Genomic DNA, 24,947 nt, shown 5'->3' on the forward strand with positions numbered 1-24,947 from the left:
GGAAAGCACTTGGAGAAAAGGGTAAAATTTTCAGAGAGACATCCTGCTTGACAAAGAATTCATTTGGTGCTAATGGTTCTGCTTCTTGATACCAGCATGAACCACGCTCCCAAAAGGCAGTGCATGAGCACACACGAACAATACAGTGATTTGTTCTCAGGAAGCATTCAACCTCTGCCAACACTCAACCGGATCCAGACAACGGCGAGGGCAGTCAGACCGGCACATGGCACACCAAAGGAGGAGCTGTATCACTTGGCACAGAGCTGCTATTTCCAGCACTTACATCCCATCCTCATGCTAGCTCAACTTTTTCACTCTTCAGAGGAGGAGGACTATGTTCCTGTAATGAAATCTGGATCTACAAGGGCGAGAATTTTTCCTTGAGATCCTTGACTCCTAAAATCCCTCAGCAAGTGGTCTGATTTGTAAATGGCCTCAGCATTCGAAGCTGTCAGCTACAACTCAATATAAAAGGTACCTTAAACATCTACAGCACAAACCTTATGGTTTCAAGTATCCACTAATTTTTATTTGTCCTGTTTACTTGTTTACTTAACAGAATTAGCTCTGAGCATTATTAAAAGAAAAACAAATACGATGAAGTAACACTTTAAAGACATTTAAAGTTGAAAACCAGCAAGGCATAATGGAAATCATTTTTTAAATTAAATACGCTGCCAGGTCACTGAGAATGAACAAAACAACTGACATTCCCTAGATCTGTTGACTTAGAATTATATCAGAACAGCATTTCCCATATTTGAAGAACATAAGAACAAAGCACTAAAGCTGTCACCTGGATTTCTTCCTGCTTATTTGAAGGATTCTCACTTTCACTGCAACAAATTACTGCCCTACTTTCTTGGAAACTTGGACCATATGCCAAGCACTGCTGAGAGAACTTGTACTAAAAGGAGGACGCATTCCAGAAAGTTATTAGATGTCCCAGAATGTGCCACTGAGCCTGTTGTTCAGAGAGCACCAGGTCCTCAAAATGTGGAAATTTGGATCATGATCCTGTAACTGAATACAATGCCCTTCCACTGCAGGGCAGAAAGCAGCCCAGAGATGGGAAGAAACTTGCTTTGAAACATCAGGTCCCAACCACTGACAACATGCCAGGCTAGAAGAATTACTGGTCTGATAATGCAGCAGGGCAAGGTTCTATCTTCTGCACCTAGAAGCTGGTTTCTTTTTAAAATCTATTAGCAGCAGATTCCCACACAGCTTGGCCAGAACGGTCTGGCCTTAGTCTGTTTTGTTTGTCTTGCAACATCTTGCTGTTTCTCACCCTTCATTAGGAGTCCCACTGCTTTTACAACTTCTATGAATAGCTGAGGTTGGGAAAGTGCAGCATAGCCTGGAGAAGCCCATATGGCTCAGTCACAGAGTATTTTGGTACTCAGTTCCCACAGAGTCAGTGGAAGTTTGCAAGGCTCCACCTATCCCCTCTTTGCTGGCCATGCCCACACACCTCCTCAAGCTTGGTGGGCCACACTGCACAGCCAGGGTGCCTGGCAGGGCTCACACACTCCTTTGTTAGATTACACTGAGCAAGGTGCAACTCCAGCATTTCCTTTCTCGGGAAAGGGCTTGTTCCAATGTCGAGCCAGACTGCAAGTGTGAGCATGGCCCAAACTGCCAAGAAGCTGTGTCTCAAAGACTAATTCAAGCCCCAAGCTAAAAGGCAAGCCTAGATGTACTTAATGACCTGGGAGGAAGGCAGCCTGTTCGCTTGTCTGCTACCACTACTCAAAGACGTGCACGAACATAACGCAGTGCTTTTTATCTCTACACTGCAATCTCCACCATGATTTATAAAGACTAGACAAACTTTGTTCAAAGGAACCAACTCAAAGCCAAACCAAGCAACCACTGTCCCTCCCCATCACAGCAATATTTTCCCTTTCAGAGAACTTCCTTGCTTGTCTTTCCCTACACACTTAAATCATACAACAAATAATACTTCTGACACCAAACCAATGTCGCTGGTGGCATCCCACATGCCTGGGCTCTCCTCATGAGAGACCACGAACAATGAGTGGCTCACACCTGCTTTGCAACACTTCTGAGTGAACAACGCTACCTCTGCAGAGGCAGGCCAGGCTGAACAGAAGGGAGCTGTATTTTCCACTTAGATGGAGATAAAACTGTTGGAGACAGAATTTGTCAATAATAAACCAGAGTGAAATGTAAAGAAATGCACACAGTGAAAGTTCATGAACCCCAAAAAACAAACATGTCAGAAAGAGAAAGAAGGGGGGAAAAATCCCTTTAGAAGTGTTTTTATCTAGTCACTGACAGATAATTTTAAAGCATTCGTACAGAATGATGGTTCTATGCAAACCTATATATACCTACACAGTTTGTCTCAAATAACACTGTCTGTAAATAAAATTACATAATATACGGAAGTTACATCCAAAAGGCATGGTAGCACCACACAGGACTTTGGTCCCAGAAAAACTTCACCTGCAGATCTGTGTGTCCTATGCAATAACTGTACTTGCTTTTTGTAAACGAATTCACAGCTGAAGTGCAATCACACCCTCCCGTTGAGGCAGCAATTTCCACTGCTCCTGTTATGAATTTACCAGGGGGGTGTTGAATCTGGCAGCAGCCTCTATGTGGCTTATACAAAAGACACTCAACAACTGTGAGGTGCTGAATTTGCTATGTGTGTGCTACTGACCTGCATTCGGGGTCCTCTCCCCCCTGAACAGTGGAGTCCTACGAACAAAGGCAGAACTGACATTTTTCATTAGCTTCAAACCTTCCTTCTGGCATCACAGGGGCTTTTTGTGAATAAGACAGGGAAAGGAGGACATGTTATTTCCTTGGCCTCTCAAATTAATGTTCAGTTGATAATTATTTCTAAGCATATCCACAGTTTCTCTCAGGCATCTGGAAAATGAAGTCTCTCATGCATTAATATAAAAAATACTCTCTGTTTTCAAACTCCATACTCACATGCCAAAACATCTAAGAGTTGAACATGGAAACATGTACATATAGAGTTCTGCATTGCAACAGGCCTGAGTAAGAAACACACAAGCACACGTACTTCAGCTCGTTCCTTTCAGTCCAATTCAGCAAGATGCAGTTTGGTTTTTCACGAATCTTGATCTGCTGGAGCAGTTGTAGCCATACCTACCAACCACCCTCAGGTGACTGGAAAGGAGTGATAACATTCTGATCTCAATTCATTATAAAATCAGTGAGGTTTTGAGGTTGTTGCTTCCCCCACCCCCCAAAAAAAATAGTCTGTACTCAACACTTTTCAAAAGCTGCTCTCCACATCAGAGAATCAGATCTGCTCCAATATGAAACTCAGAACTGCTGTAAAATAAATAAAATTCACTGCTGGAGCATTCTGTGTTATCCGTGTATGCAAATGAATGTGCTTAGCACTTCAGTGTTAACAACCTGGCCATTGATACCACATGATGGAAAAACCTCTGAATTTCAGAGGAAAGAGAAAAGTTGCCTATCCTGGAAAACCACAAGGTGAGCTTTTATGGCTTTTCCATTACTGCCCTTTTGTGAACCAGAGGACATTTTCCCATTAATGGTGTTGATCAGCTCTGAGAGGAGGCAGATGGATCTAAGCACAGGTCAGCGATTTTCTGTGATTTCTTTGTCTAACATGGGGATCAATGTGATGGGGGCTATCCAGTGTCTCTAGTCACTTCATGTCCTATGTAGTTTGGGAGTTAAAGCAACACCTGCACTCTGCCTGCTTCATGTTAGGTCTGCGAACACCCTGAAGGTACTGAGTAGTAAATTGTAACTCCCACATGAATTTGACCAGATTTTAAGTTAGAGGGTGTCTTCTCCTACAAAACGTCCGAATTCCAATTTAAAGTCTATTATCCAAAGGGGTTTCCTGAACCTGTGTGTGGGAGTCCTTTCTGCAAACATCTGACACCGCACCACTGAACTCAGTGGGTCTCATGGCAACTACATCAGTGGCCTTGGCTCTTCAGTTGCCACAACACACCAAGAGGCACAATTCAAGACCTCGGCAGAAGCACAAAGCTTTCTTCTGGTCCTATGGAAACGACCAGTGGTTTAACAACTCCTCACTGCAGGGGAAGGCAGTGTCACTGCGGGAGTTGCTTTACCTTTCAGGCTGTGTACCACTTGTTTGTTTCTCAAGGTGAAACTCCAAAACCAAACCCTTACCTTCCCCCTTTTTGTACTGGTTAAAGCATTTGTTTTTGAAGTCTGCCTCCTTTTTGTACATCTCTGCCTCAGCAGCAGCCAAGTTCCAATGTAAACTGCATTTATGTGTCCTAACAGCTGTCACATGAGGGGATGCTACTGAAAATCCAATCTCCAGTGAAGACTTAGTGTTTCCTGGTCACTGTTACTTTTGAAAGAACAACAAAGAGCACTAGCTTTGTAATCCACTGGCAGAACTAAATGCTGTGTTTTTTATTTGGTGGAGGGCTTCCTGATCTCTCTTGCCTAGCCAGCACTTCATATTCACCAAAGACCAGCACAAATTCCATGAAGACAAAACCAGACATTGCTCTGAAGTAAAGAACATTAAAAAAACCCAACAAAGACCAAAGAAGATTGACCACAGTCACATGTAAAGAGAAAGTTGCTTCTGATCTGTTCACATTCTCATGGTTTCTTCTATGAAGAAGCAAAGCTCTTTGTTCCAGTGGAAAAAATGGATTATTCTGGATTATTCATTCCACAAATGTGTTACAGTAGAATTAAGAAAAAATGCAGAACGAAGGAATAGGAGTAATTGCTGCAGTTAAAGCTGCTGATCAGATCCTCAGAGGTGAACATGGATGCTGCCTTGGACACTGTCACAGTGTTTTTCATCTGCTACAGGTCAACCAGAAGCTGATGTACTACTTCAGAGACTACTCTAGTCTCTGGAGGCCAAACAGATCTCACCCCACACCACTGCTACAGGCAGTAAAGGCTCTGCACGTGATGTACACTGTCCCTCCTAATGCAGATCCTTTGAACACAGATTATCTCCCAACCCATTCACAAAGGCATAATTTAAAAAACAGCAAGTGACAGGCTGGTTCAGCAAACAATATGTTAAAAAGACAGTTGTTTGGTCAGACTCCTCTGCTGTCTCCCTACATACTGTCTCCAAGGGCCATTTACTCTGACACAGAAGGCAGAGAGCAAGAGTTTCTTCTCAAGGTGGCAATGTCACTTTAGAGTAAACTATCAGAGGAATGGGGACTATATCCATGTCCCATATCAGCCCTGGGCTGCTGCTGAGACCTTGAATTGTAATAACAAGGCCCTTGTCTTAGCCAGCTTTAAAGACCACAACAGCATCCCATCAGATAATCCCGGAATCACCGGCGAGGCGAATGCCATGTGGTGTCAACGACCTCACTCTCTGCTCCATAGGTCACCAGTAAAGCTCATTACAGGAAGCTGGCTCTGTCCTTCAACAATGTGACAGGTGATTCTCGAGGAAAGGAACTGTTCTCACTTCCTGTAGGACTGGCTGCCTGCAGAAAAACAGCAAGAAAGAGTCTGTCAGCTGAAAGCAGGATTTATTACAAGATAGGAGCTGCCTGAGGGCAACACTTGTGCGACCTGTACAGGGACACAAACATCACAAAAAACATGCAGAAAGGCACTTTATCTCCCAATGCTGCAACTTAAAAGTGCAGAACATATTTATGGCAACCCCTTGTCTAGGGACACAGAAAGAACTGAAAAGGAGTCACCAGGGCCCAGTCGCACTCCCGACAAAAAACATTCCTCATTCTTCTGGTAGAGAGTTTTGTACTGCCCTAGCTCCAATGTGCCCTAGACAGAACTTGGTACACTGCAAACAGCTTCAGCATGCCCATGAAGGGTTGCCTGGAATAGATGCAGAATAAGGAACAGGGTAGATTAAACCATTCAACCATGTCCACATGGAACACAGTTGAAAAGGTCTAAATTTGGAGGTCCCTTTGTTCTTTTTGGAACTCTATGTTCCAGTCATGCTGCCAGTGCCATCCCTGTGCCAGCTAGGAAGTGGAAATCACGGTGGGTCTCAGCATGGTTGGTTTTATTTGGAGGAGCTTGGGTTTTGCTTTAAGGTACTGTTTTAGAGCTCAGCTAACAGCAGCTGGCTGCATCTCAGGCAGGAATCCAGCCCCAGGCCTGTAGCTGAACTAAGTACCTGTGCTTCCTCTGCATTCCTCAGGCATTCCACACACTCCACGCTCCAAGAGGAGCAGTCCAGCTAGTTCAGCTAGGTTTATATAAAATCAACTTGTTTCCAGAAAATACACCTATAATAAATATTAAAATCAAGCTAAAAATGTGCCTCTAAAATAAGTGAGCACAGCAAGTACAATCAGAAACTCATCTTTTCCTCATCATGTCCCTCATCTGTAAAAACCTGCATTTCTCCAGAAATACCAAGAAATCCACAAACTAAAGATAGTCTTCCACTGGAACAGAGTCTCTTGATATGTAAAAACCTATGTACCTATGCAGCAGGCAAATGGAGGCAGCAACTGCTGAAATCTACTGATTGCTGATATCTGTGCATTTGATACCATTTTGGATTTACAGATGAGTCAATCAGGAAATTAAAGGACCAGTAGCATAGAGTTTTACTAGGGAAACATTAGGGGCTCACCTTGCCTGCACCTTTAAGTAACAGCTGAGAATCACCTTTGAAAACCTCAAGTTTTAACACAGAAGCTTAAAGCCCCTTTTTAGTCCTTTAAAAATCTGGTTCTCATAACTTTCATCTCATTTTTCCCAACCACAAACATCTGTGTGAAAGCCCCAGCAGGATGGACAAGAACTAACAGGTGCTCTGTGACAGCAAGAACACAACAAGTTTGGATACATATACACAGAGTGAATGGAAGATGACTTGTTTGCAAAATAATTTCTTTGCTATTTTTAGCAGGAAGATTTAAACATTCAATTAGCATCAATGTTGATGCTAAGTCTGTCTCATGGCACATGTGGACAGACAGAAAATGATAACCTGGAATCCCAAGATAAAAATTTGGAGAAAAGGTAAATGGACACACAGCAAGTTGGGATGCCTGCTATACATTCAGCTTTGGGATGCACAGACGAAGAAGAGGAATATTGTAAGACATATCCTACCCAATAAAAGTTAGAAGAGCTCAAGAGTCTGGACTAACAAATCACATATACTGAATCCACAGAGAAACCCAAGTGACCTACTTTAATGCAATTTGAAAATAAAATATGTTATGCACTGTGCCACTGGAAAAGGATCTTGCTCCAGAACCAAGATGTATATGTCACATCTTTCCTAGGACACACACACCCAGGAATGTAAAGCTGCCCTGGAGAAACTAGAATATGTGGAGGAGTTTTTGTGTGCACACACACAGACACACATACACAGTGATTTTCCTTTCTTCATCAGGGCTTCTTTTCAATGGTGTAATGAACCGAAACAGGAACCAGAGACAGACTCCTGGGTGTTACACCACAGCCAGTCAGGGCAGAACAGTGCTGCTGTCACAGGAAACAGAAAGCACTGATGCCAGAGGTGAAACATGGGGCACATGCAGCAAAGGTTAAGCCGAAAGAGCCGGCAGTATTACCTCAGCACAGGAATGTTCATGCAAGTAATGTCTAGGTCAAAACCTCCTTCCACCACCAAGGACATTCCCTTCCATTGCGACACCTGTACTGCCTGAATAAAATCACACTATTTACCTGCACATGCAACTGTGTGGAATGACAAAAGAGTGAGCAACACAGAAGATTTAGGATGCTCTTTCCAGCCCAGTTACTGATTTATTAGGTTATTTCAAATCTCTTAGTTTCATTTTCCATATTTGTAATGAGGAGCTAACCATATATATATATACCTCCAATTTCTTGGGAAGGTATTAGTTATTATGTTTTTGTGAAATGTTTCAAGGTAACAGTTACAGTTAAAGAACAGAACTGATGTTACATTGTGATAAAATAATCATCACTGAACTTGTTACGATGCATTTGAAACAAGGATATACATTGCTCCTGTCATTTTCACTGATGGTGGAGACCCAGGTGTATTTGAACCCAGCTAGTCCTATCCACACTCCTGGGAAAAAGCTTATTAATTACTGAAGAATGCATCTTTCTTCCCTCTCCATCCCAAAACACCTCCACAGCTAACACACCACGTGTTTAGTGATGTGTGAATATTCAAGATCAACATTTCCACTTCATTGGGCTTGTGTTGCCTGGCTTAAAGCAAGTGTCCATCCTTTTCCTCCAACCTCAAATGAAAGCCCTCCTCTCTTTTGAAGCGCCTGCAGACTAGTACTGCTTAAACTTTTTCAGGCCACAACACAGCCATGTGGTTCTGAAGTACAAGCCTCCAGAAGAATGGTGACTGCCACAAGCAGCACACTTTGTTTGGCTCTCTGCTCACCAGGCTGCCCTGAGCCCATCTTTGAACTGCCTGACTCTGGTCTTCATTCAGTTGCAGTGTAGACACACCCAGGGATCCAAATTCAAGAACGTTAAACAAGTTACACAGCGGAGTGAACAAGTGTCTAAAGAAAAGGAAAAAGTTTGATGACACCTAGAGAAAGTCCAATCTGAGACCAGAAACTTCCAAAACAACTTCTGAGAATTTGGGCCACTTTTCTCCACCCAGAGAAAAGAAAAAGTACGTCTTGTAACTGCTCACATGACAGCCTGGAAATAAGAGCAGTGTTCAGCAGGGTGTAATTACATGGTTGTACATCCTGCAGACGACAAGTACAATGTCATATACTCCTGGCACATTAGTAGCCTACGACCTCATTCCTAACGAGTTTCTACAGTGCTCCCTCCTTTCCCACCCCAAGGAATGACAAATAGAATGATGACTTTTTCCACTTACTCTGTCTGCTCCTTGTGGATGATCCTGAGGAGCTGGGACAGCTTGTTTGTTGGGGTCCAGACTGAGAGAACTGGGGGGCAATGGCTGGGACCTTTCCCTTTCTTGGGCTGGTACTCTGCCCTTCCGGAGTGCGAGGGATCTTAGGTTTGCTGGTGAAGGCTGAGGGAAACTCGCTGTAGGAGGAGATGGAAAGGGTTAGCAATGCATGGAGAAATATGTATGCATAGTAAGTCTGCAACCAAGTGAAACCTGCAGTACATGCTGCGCTGTGACAGCATGACAGGCTGCTCAAAATTCAGGGAGACTGCAAATGGAGAAGAACATGGCACCACAGGTACTGCCCTGGCATATGTACTCACTGTGCAGCCTCTAACCTGGCTCTGCCAACCTCTCTATCCTACTCAAACCTCATTCTTTGCACAACAGGATTGAACAGGTTCAGTTAAGCTCCCTGTAAATCAGTAATTGATCTTTAGCGTGTTTTCCATTGTATTTATCACATTCAGTGACTCATTCTGAGGTGGAAAAAATACACAGATATGCTACAGCACAGGAACACATCCTTTTCGGGCACAGACACCATAATTTCTGCCAGGTATAGGTCGCAGTTTTGGTAGACACAGGCAGCCTCCCTGGTTCCTGGCTGAGATAAGATCTGTAGAACTCCCTGAAGGCTTTGTCGAAAGAGCAAAAAGCTGTGATGGCATCTATAAAATAAATTCCCTAAGCACACAGGTTCCTTGTTCACACTTCGAACATAAAACATCTGCTGCTATTTCACAGTCTGCATGTGCTGTAAGAATACCATTCTTCAAAATTTAGTCAATAATGTGTGAGGATACACTGTTCTTCCTTGCTCCCAGAATGTATTCCTTCCTAGGTACAAAAATAGAGGCTACCAGGAAATAGCAAGGCTCTAAAATAATTCTGAATCTATATTAATGTTTGCAGTAGTGATTCGATTTTCTCTTAAAAGGAGAAAAAGTTGAACTGAACTAATAGTTACATGAAAAAGCTCATCATATTTAAAAAAGGTAATGAAAGAGTCAAACGAGATCCAAAAAGGTGCCATCCAAAGAGCAGTGATTAAAATGGAATGTCTCCGTGTTACTAACTCCACCAAAAGAACCCTTTGTGACAATCAGAAAGGGTGATTAGGAGGATTTTAAAGATATTTAATCTCTCCTCCTCCCCTGGGAATGCTGCTGAGTCAGTGCTGATTAGCCCTTCCACAGCCCTACTTCACCTTGCAGGGAGATTTGAGCAAGTTCTCCTTTTGTATTTTAAATAGTATTACTGCCTGTATTTTGCATTTGTATACGATAACAACTGCTCTGCTAAGAACCATCTCTGCAGCCCTCTACCTACGAGTATTACAAGTGTTAACACTTGTCTCACTTCAAAGGAAGAGGTGGCAGATGGCAGCAGAAACATACCAGCAAAACAAACTCAAAAAAGTAAAATCGTCTACATAGAACTCCAAGGCATGGACCACAGAAATATTTAAATATCTTTCTCTCCATAAAACAGTCTCATTGTTATTGCTTTTTTGTCATTTTACTCACTTCGGTAAAGTGAGCTAATTCAAGTGAATTGGTTTTTCAATTCACTTGTGCTCTTCATGATAATCTTATGTGTGCTATGATATTCTTAGGTAGATAAAAAAGGGAGATTCAACAGCCTCAAAGCAGTTTTTGAGCCACAAATGAGGGGTTTCTTTCCTAATTCAACAATTAGGAGATGAGACAGGAACACACAAAGTTGAATTAGACCATTTTCTCCAAGAATACACTTGGACTTTTGACCAATTCTACCAGATCATCAGAAAAGCAAAGCCAATACAGATCTAAGAAGGCCCTGCAGAGTTTAAGTTCTTTATTATGATAATACCGGACTCAGTCACAATTAAAAAAAGTGCTTTTTCAATCAGTCACAACTGTAAACTCAAGTCCGCTATAAATTTATCCTTGACTGGTTAAAAAGCACAGTAGTGCTATATTCTTACATGATCAAAATGCAACAGGGAGGGAATAGCAATGCCAGGGCAGCTGCCAGTCTGACATGCATCAGCTGGAATAATCATTTGTTCCTGTGGAAATAAAACAACTGCAACAGAAATGTCACTGCCAGGGTCTCGTTCTTCTCTCAGACTGATTTTGTTGAATTTCACTTATCTCTGTGCAGTTAAATTCCCAATTTATACTGGTAAGTAAGAGGGGAAAGAGCAGTTTCTGTTTCCCCACTCCAACTCAGTCCTCCTTTTCTCATAAATACCTCTTTAGGAAGGTCTTGGTATTTACCTAATAGGTATTTGCCTCTAGGAAGGAGACATTTCTTACAGTGGACAAAACCATGAGCAAAGCAGTGATTTATTAGTTCTGTTTGTTATGCAAACAAATTGAACAACAGGAGTGAAAGAATGAAAAGGCAGGTCTAGCTATTGCAACACCAACATATTAACAAAAGACCCTTGACACAGAAAACCCGGTGTTGGCTTGGACTGTGTGAATGGCTACATTCCCATATCCGTAACTTGAGGTTGCATTTGGAAATACGATTTACTAATTCTAAGAAAGTACTAGGTGAAAAGATATTATCTTCCTCTGCAGGATACTGCACCTGTGCTTTCAGTTCTATCAAGTCCATCCATGACTGAGATTTAGACATACATTTATGAAGAAAAATTAAAGATCACTGGGGACATGCCTTTTTAATAACAGGTTATGACTGTAGAGAAGCAAATCACCTCACTAAAGTGGGGGGCAAGATGCTGCCAATTTGACTTGTTTTTTGCAAGCCAAAGCCTGACAAATAATCTCTCTCTCCATCACAAAGGAAGCAATTTGGTCATAAACTTTTCATGGTCTCTTTCTATGATGTGCTCAGCTACTGTTACAACGGACAACAGAAATAAAACCAGTAATGATGGGACAGAGGTATGACTACTAAGTACTTCAGCTGAAACCAGTGATAATTTGTTGACAATATGTAATTTCTCAGATCTCACCATGGAAACATCTCAGTTGGGAAAAAACCTCCCAGCCAAACAATCGAAAGCACACCAACCTCCTAAAAAACCCCAAAACCACACACAGGCATCTGTAGACCTGAAGGAAACAAAGTTATAGGCAGAGAGTCCAGTTTTCAGAAGTTCTAGAGCTTTAACTGACACAAATCATCAAGACCTCTGAAAAATCAGGTCCATAAAGAGCTAGTAAAACCTTTCCTTTAACACATCTCCACCCGTTCTGTGATTTAGTCCTGGAATGTACTTGCTTTTAAAATTTCTCTACACTTACTGTTTAAAATTTGGCCCAATCAAATTCGCTATAGGAAAAAGCTGTTAATGTCTGAAGGACACATGCAGGCCCTGAAAACTTTGGTAAACCTTGGTCCAATTGCTAATGAATTCCTAGTTCTCATCCAATATATAACATCACAGTTGTACACATGACAAAGGCTTCACAGAGGGCTCAAGGTACCAGCAGGATAAGGAGAGCAAGACCTTTCATTTAACAGGAATAATTTCAAGGAAGAGTTGAATCTCATTGCTGGGTGACCTCATAATATTGCCTCCTTTGCTATATCCATCTAGAGGATAAATCAGAGACTCTGGTCAGCAGTGCTAGCAACTCAGAGTGTTTAAACACCCTGAACCCACTTTAAATGCTTCATTTTTCTTCCTTCGGCAAGTTAATTCCTGCCCTGTTCCCACAGTCCTACCTATTTCTTTAATAAATGATTTTTCATGGGCTAGAGTCAAGTCATCTAAGGAAGCAATCAGGAAGTTTTATTTGCAGAAGACTGCGTTGAGCACGCATGTGAAGTTCATTAATAATGTCTTGCTTGAGATTTCTCCCATTCTGAACCAGATGCTTCGAAATTGAACAGCTGCCTCTGGCACAGCTAAGGGTATTTTCTTTGGCAAGCACCACCACAGCTGTCTCAGGCCAGACTACATCATACATCAAATGACTTCACAGACTGTCTTTACAGCAGCATGGAATTAGCTGGTAAAACCCATCAGACTCCTCTTATAGTTCTAGATATCCTCTGGATAAATCATACCTATACAATTGCCCATTGACGCTGTCCTCAGTGAAGTCTTGGGAAGACAAGATATTGTCATCAGCTGGGATGCTTCGGTCCATTCTTTGGCCTGGTGAGAATACTTCAGATGACTTCATTTCAACTGCTATTTAAAAAAGAAACACAGTTCAGGGAGCAGTTTTCTCTTTACAGCTTTACTAGAAATACAATCAAGTCGCAGTTCCTGCTGTATGAAGAAGTCCTTGAGGTATTAGCAGGCTACTGAGTTAGTGTGGCAGTGCACTACAACTCATCACCTGAGCAAAACAACTGCAACTGTGATACTTCCAGCCCTCTGTGGCTGGAAAATAAACTGGCTGCACTTTGCAGTAGCAATGGGATAGGAGTATGCAGACCATCACTTCACATATATTAGCTAATGTCCACTATCTAATTAAAACCACAGCAACTCAACCACTTGCACTTCTCTGTATCCACAGTAACAGGCAGCCACTGCAGACAAAACCCAGTGTTTTACACTTCTGTCAGACTTGCTTTCTTCCATTAATGGGGAAGTGAAGTACAGTCAGTTTGCTGAGAGACACAAGGCTATCAAGATGTGCAAGTTCAATGAATGTTTAGGGAAAATGCCTAGCTCCATTCCTGCTGTGCTCAGGACAGGCTGCCGTCCTGATTTGCTCTCACATGCTGATATGAATGCAGATCAGGTCACTGTCAGACAAGCATTTCTCTGCCCAGCACGTGTTCTGTCTGACATTCAGCATAATAAGTGCAGTAAGACAACCAGGGTTCATCTTTAGTCCACAAGTTTTCTGCTCACAGGAGACAAGAAAGGAAAAGTGCCACAATTATTGATTTACCAAAGTGACAAATAGGGAGGACGGACCCAGACAAAGTCAGACCGACCCAAGAACAGCTGAATATTTCCAGGCATAGAGGACATTAAGAACTGTTCTTATTTTTAGAAAACAAAATAGGATCAACATTTCCTGAGGCTAAATTTAGCCTTCTTGAGATAGATATGAGCTTGATGATACTAATTGTTCACATGAAGCTTTTATTCTGTTTTTTCACTCTTGATCTCTTACTACTCATTTCATGACTTGCCTGCATGAAACTGAGTCCCAAAGCATTCATGTGATCCTGGAAAACACATATTCTGAAGTAAGCAGCTTTCTGGTGCTGCAGAACGACCATCAGACCAAGATCAGAACTCAATAAATTGCATATCTATTGAACAGCAAAGCTGTTTGGCAGGGAATGATGAGGGCCTCTAGAAGTAGTACAATTATTTTTACACCTTTCTGTCATGTACTGTTCCCTGCTGTATCTTAGAAGGCACTAGAAGAGAAAGGGTTTATTTTCCATTGTCTTAAATTACAGCCTTTCTGATTTAAATATTACAAACCCCACCGCCCTTTGGAAAACAGGAGCTATCCAAAGACCCAGTTCAATTATCATTATGTAGAATGAAAGTCCTGTCACTGACATAACAACCAAGGGGTCCAGCAGTGCAGTCTCTTTTTTCACTTCTCTTCTCCTACTCCTCATTTCTAAGTCCCAAAAGATAAGAAAGACAAGCACATATATCACTGGCTACTTGCAAAAACCCAGAACCAAACTCAGGCAATCCTTCAAGTAGTCTCAGTGTTATTTTATAGCCTGTAAGAATATGTAGAGAAATGTATAGAATTGCCTCTGTCACAGAAAAATTGTTTGTCTTTTCACATTTATAATGCATGTAAACTTGCAATATGCTCTATATTATGACCTCCAAGATTTTCCTACAAGAAAAGAGTATAATCCAGTAGTCTTATTAGTAGCCATCTGCATTTAATTTTGACTGAAAACAGATAAACTTTTAGACATAGGCTGCAAGCAAAGTTCTGGCAATATGAAGCATTAAAGTGTGTAGGAACTTCTTCAGCATGAAGGCTTTGAATCAATATTCACCAAAAATTAACACCATTTACACTGCTGACTTACTGAGGCTCTCTGTTTAAAACTCCTCACAAAGTTTTACAAGTAAACTATCAGACAGCAACAGCAGCATAGAAAAAGTGACAGAGATGAGTGAATGCATTTCACTGGCAAGATATTATCAAGATGTGGTTCAGAAGGCATGTTGAGCTCTGAATGGCTGCATAACACATTAGGAATTGCATCCAATTACACTTTAAAACAGCAAATAGGAACACTTTTGATATCTTCTTGGCTTAACTTCCTTTATAAAGCATGAGTATGTAAAAATGCATTCTTTATTTTCTTCTCTATAGGAAAACTGTCAAGTCAGGATGCTTTTGACTAATTTACAACCTTTGCTGACCTGAGTCGCAGCCCTGGGATGGGCTCAGCTGTACTCAAGGTGTTACTGTGCACAGCAAGCTGAGGACAGAAACTCTCATTCCTACACAATAGCAAGCACTCAAGTGCCCATCTTGGACAGGAGCTTCACCTGCTTCTATCATACAGCTTCCATTCAGCATGTTGTATTTATCAGCTCTAAGGCATTATGCAAGCAAATTCCTGTCTGCAAGGCCTCGGTCACTTTTCTCAGAATCCCTTTCATTTCCTTTAGGAAATTTAAAAAAAATAGAAGAGAAAGTAAAAAGTATGCTCTTCCCTTACTGCTTCAAAGCATATTTTTCAGCAAAGTAAAGGCACACTTTGTTTCAACCTATTAATAATTCTGTCCCGGATATGCTGCGAGATCCTTTATCTAAGATTGCTGAACATTTTGCCTTAAATCCATAACTAGAAAATGTTAATGAATCTCTGCAAGAAGGCAGAAACTCTCACATTCAAAGTTCCATGATCTTGTGCATATCAGAAATTCAGAAATCAAGTATTTCAGAAGTCTATACCCTTTTAAATTCCACCACATGTTTCTGAGCTCTCAGGCCCAGCTGAGTTTGCATTCATTTCAGCTGAAGCTGCAAGGGCAGAATCTTTAGCAGCATCACCCACAATGCAACTACACAGCATCAGGCTGCCCATCCTCCACAACCTTGGATGGTCTGAATACAGTTGCAAATCTAAGCAGAGAACTGCAGCTGCCTTCAACTTTAACACAGAGGTCCAGCCAACAGAGCCTGCAGGTGCCAGCAGACAGTGATTCATTTAGATCCAAACAAGGGTATATTTGATCATGCAAGGGGCTTTGCCCGTTGGGAAGTGCACTGTCTCTGGGCTGCAGCTCTTTGCCTGGGCAGAGGACATTGCAGAATGAAATACAGTATCCTTCATGCATCGGAAGCCCTTGGTTTGATCCTTGGTACTTCCACAGGAAACAAGATGGAGCCAGGCAAGTGAAACCATTGGTGTCTGCTGACCACAGACTCACTCAGCTCGAGCCAAAGTCTACTGTGTGCACCAAGGTCCTGCAGACTGACACAGGGTCTATAAATAGAGGGACATCTCCACACTATAACAAAAAAATCTTAATCTACAATACACAAGCCAGGGCCCCAACAGGTGCCCCAGTCAAGAAAGGCATCAGCAATTAACAACAGCATTCACAGACTACCCTTACATGAAGGGGAAATGCAGAGGTCAGAAATGCTGGACTGGCTCCCACCACAAATGGGAGAATGACCACTCGGAGGAGACTGCAGCTTCTCATCCCCATCGTGACAAGAACTGGCATCGTTTTCTGGCCTGGAGGAGAAAGGAGAATGCAGGGTGAATGCTTACAGTACAGTTACATGAGAGTAAATTCTAATTTCTTCTAATTGCCTGTAATGACATAGTAGATATTGAAATTATTTTATATTTCATATTGCAAACCAGTGCTAAAGACATAACTGCTTGACTGTAGCTCCCCTAAACCAGTTGACATCAGATGTATTTGAAATTAACATTTTTTCCTACTGCAATTCCTACTGCAATAAAAGAGCTGAGGAAAGGAAACCGTAACTGGAAAGGAAACCATAACTCCCTGCAGTCTGAAGATCCAAAATACCAGCATGACACTTAAAGAAAAAGACTATAGAAATGGGCCTGAGAGATCTTCAAAAATTAGCTTTTTCAAGGATTTAAGATTCACTCCTGAATATTACAAGGATCTCACTTTAAAGAGCAGTATGCAACACAGACTTAAAGTAGGTGAGAAGTAGAACTCTTGATTTCACAAGTGAGGTGGATTAGTGAGAAACTGAAGCAGCTGAAGGACAGAACAGGAACACAACTGCTTAATAGTAAGCAATAAAACACAGCAAAAGCAAGAGCAGTGCGAAAAAATGTGTGAAAAGAAGTTGGCAGACACAGAAAGTTTCCCTGCCCAATATCAGGTTAAGGTAACTAAACTATATCTCTAGTGAAAACGATGCAGTCCAAGGAGGCAGTTAATGATTTCACAGCTCAATCAGTTTCTAAGGAACAGCTAGCAGAATATTAAATAGTTCAATCCCCCTTGAGTCATCTCAGCCAGCAAGTCTTTAAAGAGGAGGGAAAATGAAAAAAATAAAAAGAAAGAAGGCAGCTTTCCAGTATTTCCTGACTCCCTCAGCTCCATACAGCAAGAGCTTGTCCATACAGGGATCCCATGACAATTCATCTGAAGTAACTACAGCCTTGTCTGCACTGGGAAGTCATAGAAAAATTAGCATGGAATAGCTGCTACATGTGCAGTGGCTATTCTGCATTAATTTTCTGTGTGAATACTTCTATTCAGCACTAGAAATCTCCACCCCTCCTCCTCCTTTTGGAGGTTTGAACCAACAACTCAAAGAGATACGTTATAATATCTCCAACTGCTTCCTCTTTCATGATGTTTTTAAACGGAATATATTATGTGGAGTGTCACATGAAGAAATTCAAACAAGTTACATTCACTTCAATTCTGAATGGAAGCATTTACACAAATTTTTAATGTAGTTTAACTACTCTGATGAATCAAAAATTTCAGATAATTCAGATATCAGGTAGATAAGTTGTACATGAGGCAGAAGTGTTTAACATTTTTCGCAACTTTTCATCTGATACAAGCCACTTAAATACATCCAGTTCAGATATTGCTTTCAAATCAAGGCAGATAAGATTTTACTGTCTTCCTCTTGCAATAATTCCTAAGCAAGCATTTCCTCATTTTAGTCAATGAATTAGTACTAAAATTAGAACAGCATAAAAGCCATCAAAGCTTGTCCTTTTTTGCTATAAAACGTAGTTCAAGAATGTCTTCATCTATTCACTGCAGTTTTCTTGTGCACAAATTAGCTGGATAGAAAGGACAAGCTTCTCATTCAGGGTGGTATCACTTGTTTCCTACTTAAAACGTGTGAGCACCAAACACTCATATTATTTCTACCATTTGGCCAGAGCAGGAGGGAAATTAATTTTCAGATATTTTCACCTCGTTAGATTTCTGCCGTTTACATTTTTCCTTCCTAGTTTGCACAGTGGGGCAACCTGTAAAGGCTGCTTCACACCTTCAAACTAACACTTCTCTTAGACCCAAAGCTACCAGAACCAGTATGGCAGAAATGTGTTTTTAATTCGTCTCCAGCAGTGACCTGAAGCCATCTTGCAGAGGCACGAGCTGCACAACTGTTCAGCTGAGGAGATTCAAGTTTCGCCAAAATGTGCGTCACTCCAGTACCCCGGGACGCTTAAGCAAACACACTGCCCGGGTAGGTGGTGGTAAAGAGAGGCACGAGATCGCTTCCAGAGGTTATTCCTGATGCGTAAATTGCAGTGCACTACATGGCACCATGAAATAAAAAGCCACTCCCACAGGTCTGCCACTGTTTTTCTGACTTCCCATAAGAAAGTCAATTCGTTCTCACAAGCTTGGTTTTCTCTCTGCTTACAAAGCAGGAATGTAATGCTTAGACATTTCAGTGGTAACTAATATTTTTTCCTGAAAAAATGCTTTCTAAATAGGCTGTAAGGCTGTCCTAACAGCCAGTTCCACAGAATCAGTCCAGGTCTCCTAGTCCACCATGGGATAAATACTGCACCGGGAAAGTGGGACCTTGAACTCTGTAACACTGACCCCACAGTAAAGTGGCAACATACGTTTAGTCATATTTTAGCTAGTCTAGATTTTTAAGGCCTGCAGCTCTTTTGGAGGACTGCAGGAAAAAGATTAGATAATCACTAAGTTACTAATATGAGCTTATATTTATTAGTTGCTGTTTCTGTTGACATACAAACACACAGATTTAACACACAGGGAGAGGTCTTGCAAAAGCTGTGGACATTATGATGGTGCAGAAGGTTGACCACAGTGAGAAAGGACACAAAGTAAGAACACCAAATTCACATTCAGGCTATGCCAGGCAGATGAAGTAGATGCCACGTTCAAACAGATGCCATTTTATCCAGGCTAGTACTCAGAATAAAAATTAAGACTGCAAGACAAATTCTGCCCTGGGATAGCCAAAGATTCTTTTTTTTCTGCTTCGTAAGTGTACGTTTCCTTCATCTGGCTTTTTAAAAAACTAAATGTCATCCGGTCATTTTTCCATGCCCAGATCTGGTACGTTACACTTGTCTGTTCTAAGGCCCTGGTAACCTGATATGTTTAATCCCATACAAACAGTACACCTGCCAAAAAGACATATTTGGATGGCTCAGGAGGGCTCCTAGTCAGATCATCTGCTTGTAGGAATGCTAATGCCAGCATGAGACAGTAGGAGGGAATAAACATGGGCAAGATGAAGTTGCGACCACTCCTTGTCCGAAACAACAACAGACTTCAGTCAGATTCAACTACACCTGTGTAACTACAGCCTGAATCAGTCCTCTGTATCCATCTTCCACACTGAAAAGAGGAGGAAATGTATCTTAAGAAAATATGAATGTGAAAGCAAACAGTGGCAGGGGGGATGACATGGGACAATCATCAGCGCTGATGGGTTCTTCTAAGAACCACATCTAACTCCACTGCACTGTTCTGTTTCAGGTTACCTGTTCATTTTAACACACTTGGCTATATTGATACTGTGACTTTTGAGTACCTGTTATTCATACTTTGTTAGACATGTAGTCTCTCAGATTAAGCATCCACAGAAATGAAAACATGAAATCCTCACAATAACAGCTGCCTGTATCGTAGCTACCTAAATTTGACCAAATACAAAACTGAATGGAACTGAAAGTAAAAAAATCATTTAAATTTGAAATCTCATTGGTATTTTACTTCCATGGTCAGGACAGTGAGCAGGACAGGTATCATCTCAGAAATTAAGGCACTCGACTATTTCAAGTATGTGACCTCAGGCAATGGACCTTCCTCTGCCTACAGTATTCCACTCCTTTTTTTGAAATTATCTTTAAGGAATGACAATGGCAATGCACTTTTAGGTAGGGAAGGTTTATTTATTAGGCACTGTTGTGGTTTTTTTCTTTGTTGTTGTTTTGCTTTTTAAAGGAGCTTAGAAAACTCAACTTGGTCTCATTTGTTTGGACTTACATCAGGTAGGCAGTTCTGTGATAACCTGGTGTCACAGGTCTCTGGAGAGGCTCATCTATACTCTGATGGACACCAGAAAATAGCTTCTTCTTAGTTTTTGGAGTATGAGTCATTATCTGATACACAGAAAATGAAGAAAAAAAATAAATCAGTGAAAAGACAAGTAATTGGAGCCACAGAGAACATTCTATAGAAACACTGCATCAGAAACTATATCCCATTCTGGTGTCACTAGATAAAACTGCCTGGAATCACTGTAGGCTCTTCCATGACATTTTATCTCAGGTCATGTTTCCATCAGCAGCATTGGACTCTGGGATCTGGAAGGCATAGAGTTGCATTTATTATAGAATGGTTTGGATAGGAAAGGTCCTTAAAGATCACCTATTTCCAACTCCCCTGCCATGGACAGGGACATCTTTCACTAGACCAGTTGCTCAAAGCCTCATCCAACCTGGCCTTGAACACATTCAGGGATGGGACATCCACAGCTTCTCTGGGCAACCTGTGCCAGTGCCTCACCACTCTCACAGTAAAGAATTTCTTCCTTATATCTAATCTAAATCTACTCTCAGTTTAAAGCCATTCCCCTTTGTCCTTTCACATGTTCTTATGAAAAAGTCCCTCTCCAGCTTTCTTGTAGGCCCTTTTTAAGGACTAAAACCCTACAATAAGGTCTCCCTGGAGCCTCCTCTTCTGCAGGCTAAACAATCCCAACTCCCTCAGCTTGCTTTCATAGGAGAAGTGCTCAGCCCTCTGAATATCTCAGATTAGTCACAGCACACTAAATGGCATTCATACAAACTTTATGCTTTTTCTCTTAATAGCTTTTTGCCGCTTGAAGTAAGACAGACAATACTTGATCCGGCATAACGCCTGCAGGAGCAGTTAACTTTTCAACTTCTTTTTTTTTTTTTTCAAAATAATTTCAGACCAGCAGAATGTTCCAGTATTAACCTGCTCAGTACTTTGCTTTGTGTGCCCAGAGCGTCGCTGATGTAGCACTAGAACCCTAAGGCTGCCTGTAGCTTATTATTAAGCCACAGCCTGACCACGCCCTGTGAAAGGGTAGCTCATTTCCCAGACTTGTTCTACTTCTCCTGAACAGCAGCTCACGCAGAGACTGTGAAAGATTCATATTGCTATGTGGGTAGCACCTGGCTCTTCAAGCAACAAATTGAAGAAAGCGGTGAAACTACTGAAATTAAACACTTAATCCAGCAAATTAATTTATTTCAATAGTCTAAGGAGTGGTACTTACTCCCAAGTACTCGGTTGTTAGCAGTTTCTCCCCTGCAAGCTCTCCCAGCAAAGGCTGCAAAACCTCATCTTTGTCCAGATCAGCCTCCAGGATGTCATGGTCCTCCTGCAACAGCAACACGCAGGTTTGCGAGGAAGCTTTAAAGCTGATAATATGGGGCTGGTACAAATATCTTGGAATCGGTACTTTGGGATATAAATATCGTACACAAAACCCAAATGTAATCAACTTCAAGTAAAAACTACCAAGAATTCACTCTCCAGTACCTATTTCTAGAATAACTATGGGTAATTAATCTTTCATGGAAGCTCTGCAGCTCCTACAGATCAACAAGTCAGGAAATTTTAAAGTCTGAGGGACTCCTCCAGCAAACCAAAACTAGTAATGCAAGAACAAGGCAGTGTTTTGCTGCTAAAAAGAATTCTCTTCTGTCTTGCACAAGATACCCTAAATAAGACCCACTCCACATGAAGAAAATGTGCTTTGCTTTTGAAACAGGTTGTGACAGCAAATGTAAATGACTGTCAGAAAAATTAAATGAGAAAAAGTACAGAAATCATTCTAATAAGATATATTGTAATAGTAATGTAGAGAGCCTGTCATAAACTCCTTTAAAAACAACAGCCACTGGACTTTAATGAGCCCCAGAGCACAAAGAAAATGAAAAGCAGTTTCAATTTAGTGAGATTTAGACTTAGCTTTACATAGTCAAAGTAAGAAATACCCTCTGCCACAAAGATTAGCCAATAACATGGATGCTTGGACGGTGCTGTACAAAAAAAAGTGAAAAACATTGGAAGTGTGTACAGAGGAGGTATTTCCTAGAATGGAAATGGCTGATAACCAATTCCAGTCTTTGTCTGGTGCAAAACAAGACTACCATCGCTTGGAACAAGTAGGTGTTGGCTTCCCCAGAGTTCTGCAGGCTTGCCTTTTTTTTCAAGTTAATTGAACTTTGTATCAAATGGCTTAAACCCCATAATTTTTGATTTAGTTATTCTCATTGCTCATCACCTTCTCATTCACAGATGTCAAGCAGAGGTAAAAAGTACAGACACAAAGGGCTCAATTCAGTAGCCCAAGGCACCATCCAGTCCTGCTTTGAAATATCCTGTCTGGTCTTCCACTGTAGCTCTGAAAGGGCACAAGCCTCTCACAGGTCCCAAGTCACATCCCACAGCCTTGTGCAGGTGTTTCTGATGCTGTAGTTAAACTTTAGAGACATTAGATGCCTGCGTGTGAAGAACTGCAGTACTTAACAGAAATACTGCCAAAAATACACAGTGTTCCAAGGTTTAGAGTAAAATTTTTCCATAATGTATTTGTTCATGTATGGATTTACTAAAAAAACTTAATTCTTCTGTACCTTAGTTTTTCTGTAATTTACCAGATTGTTAATCTTCTTTATCCTCCTAAAGATGTATTCTCTAGATGCTCAGCCATAGAAGATAAGGCTGTATAGGACCTCAGGAAGATGTTCAATCTGCCTTTCTCTCCAAGGCAAGATAAATTACCATCAGCTCTTAATTACCTGAAAATCTGGGTATGTGTGAAAAATAACCCAGATAATGGGAGAAAGATAAACACTTGTAGACTAGGCAACAATCATCTGTATCAAGCAAAGCAAAAAAAAAAAAAACAACAAAAACTCACACTCCGAAGTCCAGAATATATTGTACTTGGGGGGGAAGGGGGAAATTGCACAGATGAGCTCTATAAATAGGTCTGATGGAATTTTCTTTTACATGGTTTGTTAATGCAGCCAATTTTGCTCCCTGATGTTATTTAAAATAACAGGTAACTGAGCCTGAAAGTGTCCCTGCTCTGTCTCCTTGTACAAAACAAGAACTTTGCCTGACGTGCCATCATTCCACTACTGAAATAACACAATTGGTGCCCTGTTCAGCACTGCTCACAGGCTGCAGCAGATGTTGGCAGCAAAGCCCTGTAATGTAATGGCTTGAAGTCCTGGGATTAAGCTCTCTCTCTTTTGATGTGCTCTCTAGCTGAAGTGTATTTTCACACTGCAGTTTACTGATTTTATTGCCAGGTGCTGAGCGACGGTGGATCAGAGGGTGTCTGATAAATCATCACTGTACAGTTATCTAACACAGCTCCAGCTTGTAACTAAACTTTTGAATTAGAGCTGCAGTATCACATATTCACTTTTACAAGCAGCTTTTTACGATGGTCCAAGTCAAATAAAAAGAAAATGTAAAGATCAAATACTGAAGATAAATTAAGTTAGTATTTAACAGACCAGTCAAGAGAGTATTAAGCACCAGAAAACACACACCGACTGTGGGTCTCAACACACCCCAGATGGCAACCTTTCAAAGTTGGGTATGTGCTTCAGGAGTCAGTGTATCCTGAGCTCTACTCTAGTGAACTTAAAGCTCACCAGACAAACTCAAAAGCCAATTTATTTCTAATAAGAGTATACACATTTATATTTTTTATTTGGCTTATATGCTCCAGTGTCACACAGTACAGAATCTTAAATTTCTGAGTGTATGATACTCTTAGAAATCCCAGAATTTTACTCTAACAGGCTCAACTGTATCTTGGCCACAGTGTTTAGGAGGAAGTAGTCATTACCACAAGATTTGCTCAAAGCCAGGAGAGAATTCATCCTAAATTAAACACAGATAAAAGCAACAAAATTCATGAAAGGTAATTCTAATAGCAAGGGGAACTTTCTTGGAAACAATAAAAGCTGGGGCAAAACTTGCAAACTAAGGCTCCTAAGAATGTCTGTTTGTTGTTTCTTAAGTTCTAAAGGTGTAAGTATCCGTACTGAGCAATTGAATGCATTCAGTCTGCAGTAGTTTAAAAGTTAAGTAAAGGCAAGACTGGTGATAAAGTTTTCCAAAACTTTCGGTTGCCAGATCACCATATCAGATGTTATCACAGAACGCCATCAGAGAACAATAACTCACTGCAATTCCAAAATACAAAAGGCCTCCAAGCACTGAGGTAGTGAGTCAACAAATCTTTGTTTATTTAACAAAGTAGCAACATTTTGCTGCCATGTTGTTTGTAAAGTATATTTTCTAAACTGAGGGACTAAGAAACCAGGCGTCCTTGCAGCAGAACAGAACTATAGTTCCCAGGAGCAATAAGGACTTAAAATGTGTTTAAATTAATGTTACACTAGAAAAAGTTTTACACTTTGTTTAACAAGATTTTTTCTTTTTAATATACTGGCAAAGATAATGAAAAATTGGAATTGGACACTTCTCTGTTTCAAAAGCCTACTGTTATTTTTCGAGTCAAATAATAAGTGCCAGAAGCCTGTTTTAATCACATGGTAGGTCAGTGACAAAAACGCATTTCAAAATTATTTGACCTAGAGCCTT

At 41.1% G+C, this 24,947-nt stretch overlaps 1 protein-coding gene across 7 annotated transcripts in view; it reads right to left on the minus strand.

Moving 5' to 3' along the window:
• Positions 1-526: 526 nt before the first annotated feature.
• Positions 527-24,947, minus strand: part of ARMC9 (armadillo repeat containing 9) — a 66,561-nt gene continuing 42,140 nt past the window's right edge. For 2 of the 7 annotated variants that reach the window (XM_051781642.1, XM_051781639.1), the window contains 6 exons: positions 21,589-21,693; positions 20,328-20,443; positions 16,446-16,570; positions 12,932-13,058; positions 8,864-9,036; positions 527-5,501 (listed from right to left, as the gene is read on the minus strand). In XM_051781642.1, the coding sequence (XP_051637602.1) occupies positions 5,479-5,501; positions 8,864-9,036; positions 12,932-13,058; positions 16,446-16,570; positions 20,328-20,443; positions 21,589-21,693 (669 nt within the window). In that variant the 3' untranslated portion in view covers positions 527-5,478. Of the gene's footprint in view, positions 5,502-7,028; positions 7,679-8,863; positions 9,037-12,931; positions 13,059-16,445; positions 16,571-20,323; positions 20,444-21,588; positions 21,694-24,947 lie in introns of those variants that run through there. The other 5 variants (XM_051781638.1, XM_051781641.1, XM_051781640.1 and 2 more) reach the window with 5 other exon arrangements.

The sequence above is a fragment of the Manacus candei genome, unplaced genomic scaffold (genome assembly GCF_025592945.1).
Source record: "Manacus candei isolate 608988 ecotype Guabito, Panama unplaced genomic scaffold, ASM2559294v1 h1tg000015l, whole genome shotgun sequence".
Lineage (NCBI taxonomy): Eukaryota > Metazoa > Chordata > Aves > Passeriformes > Pipridae > Manacus > Manacus candei.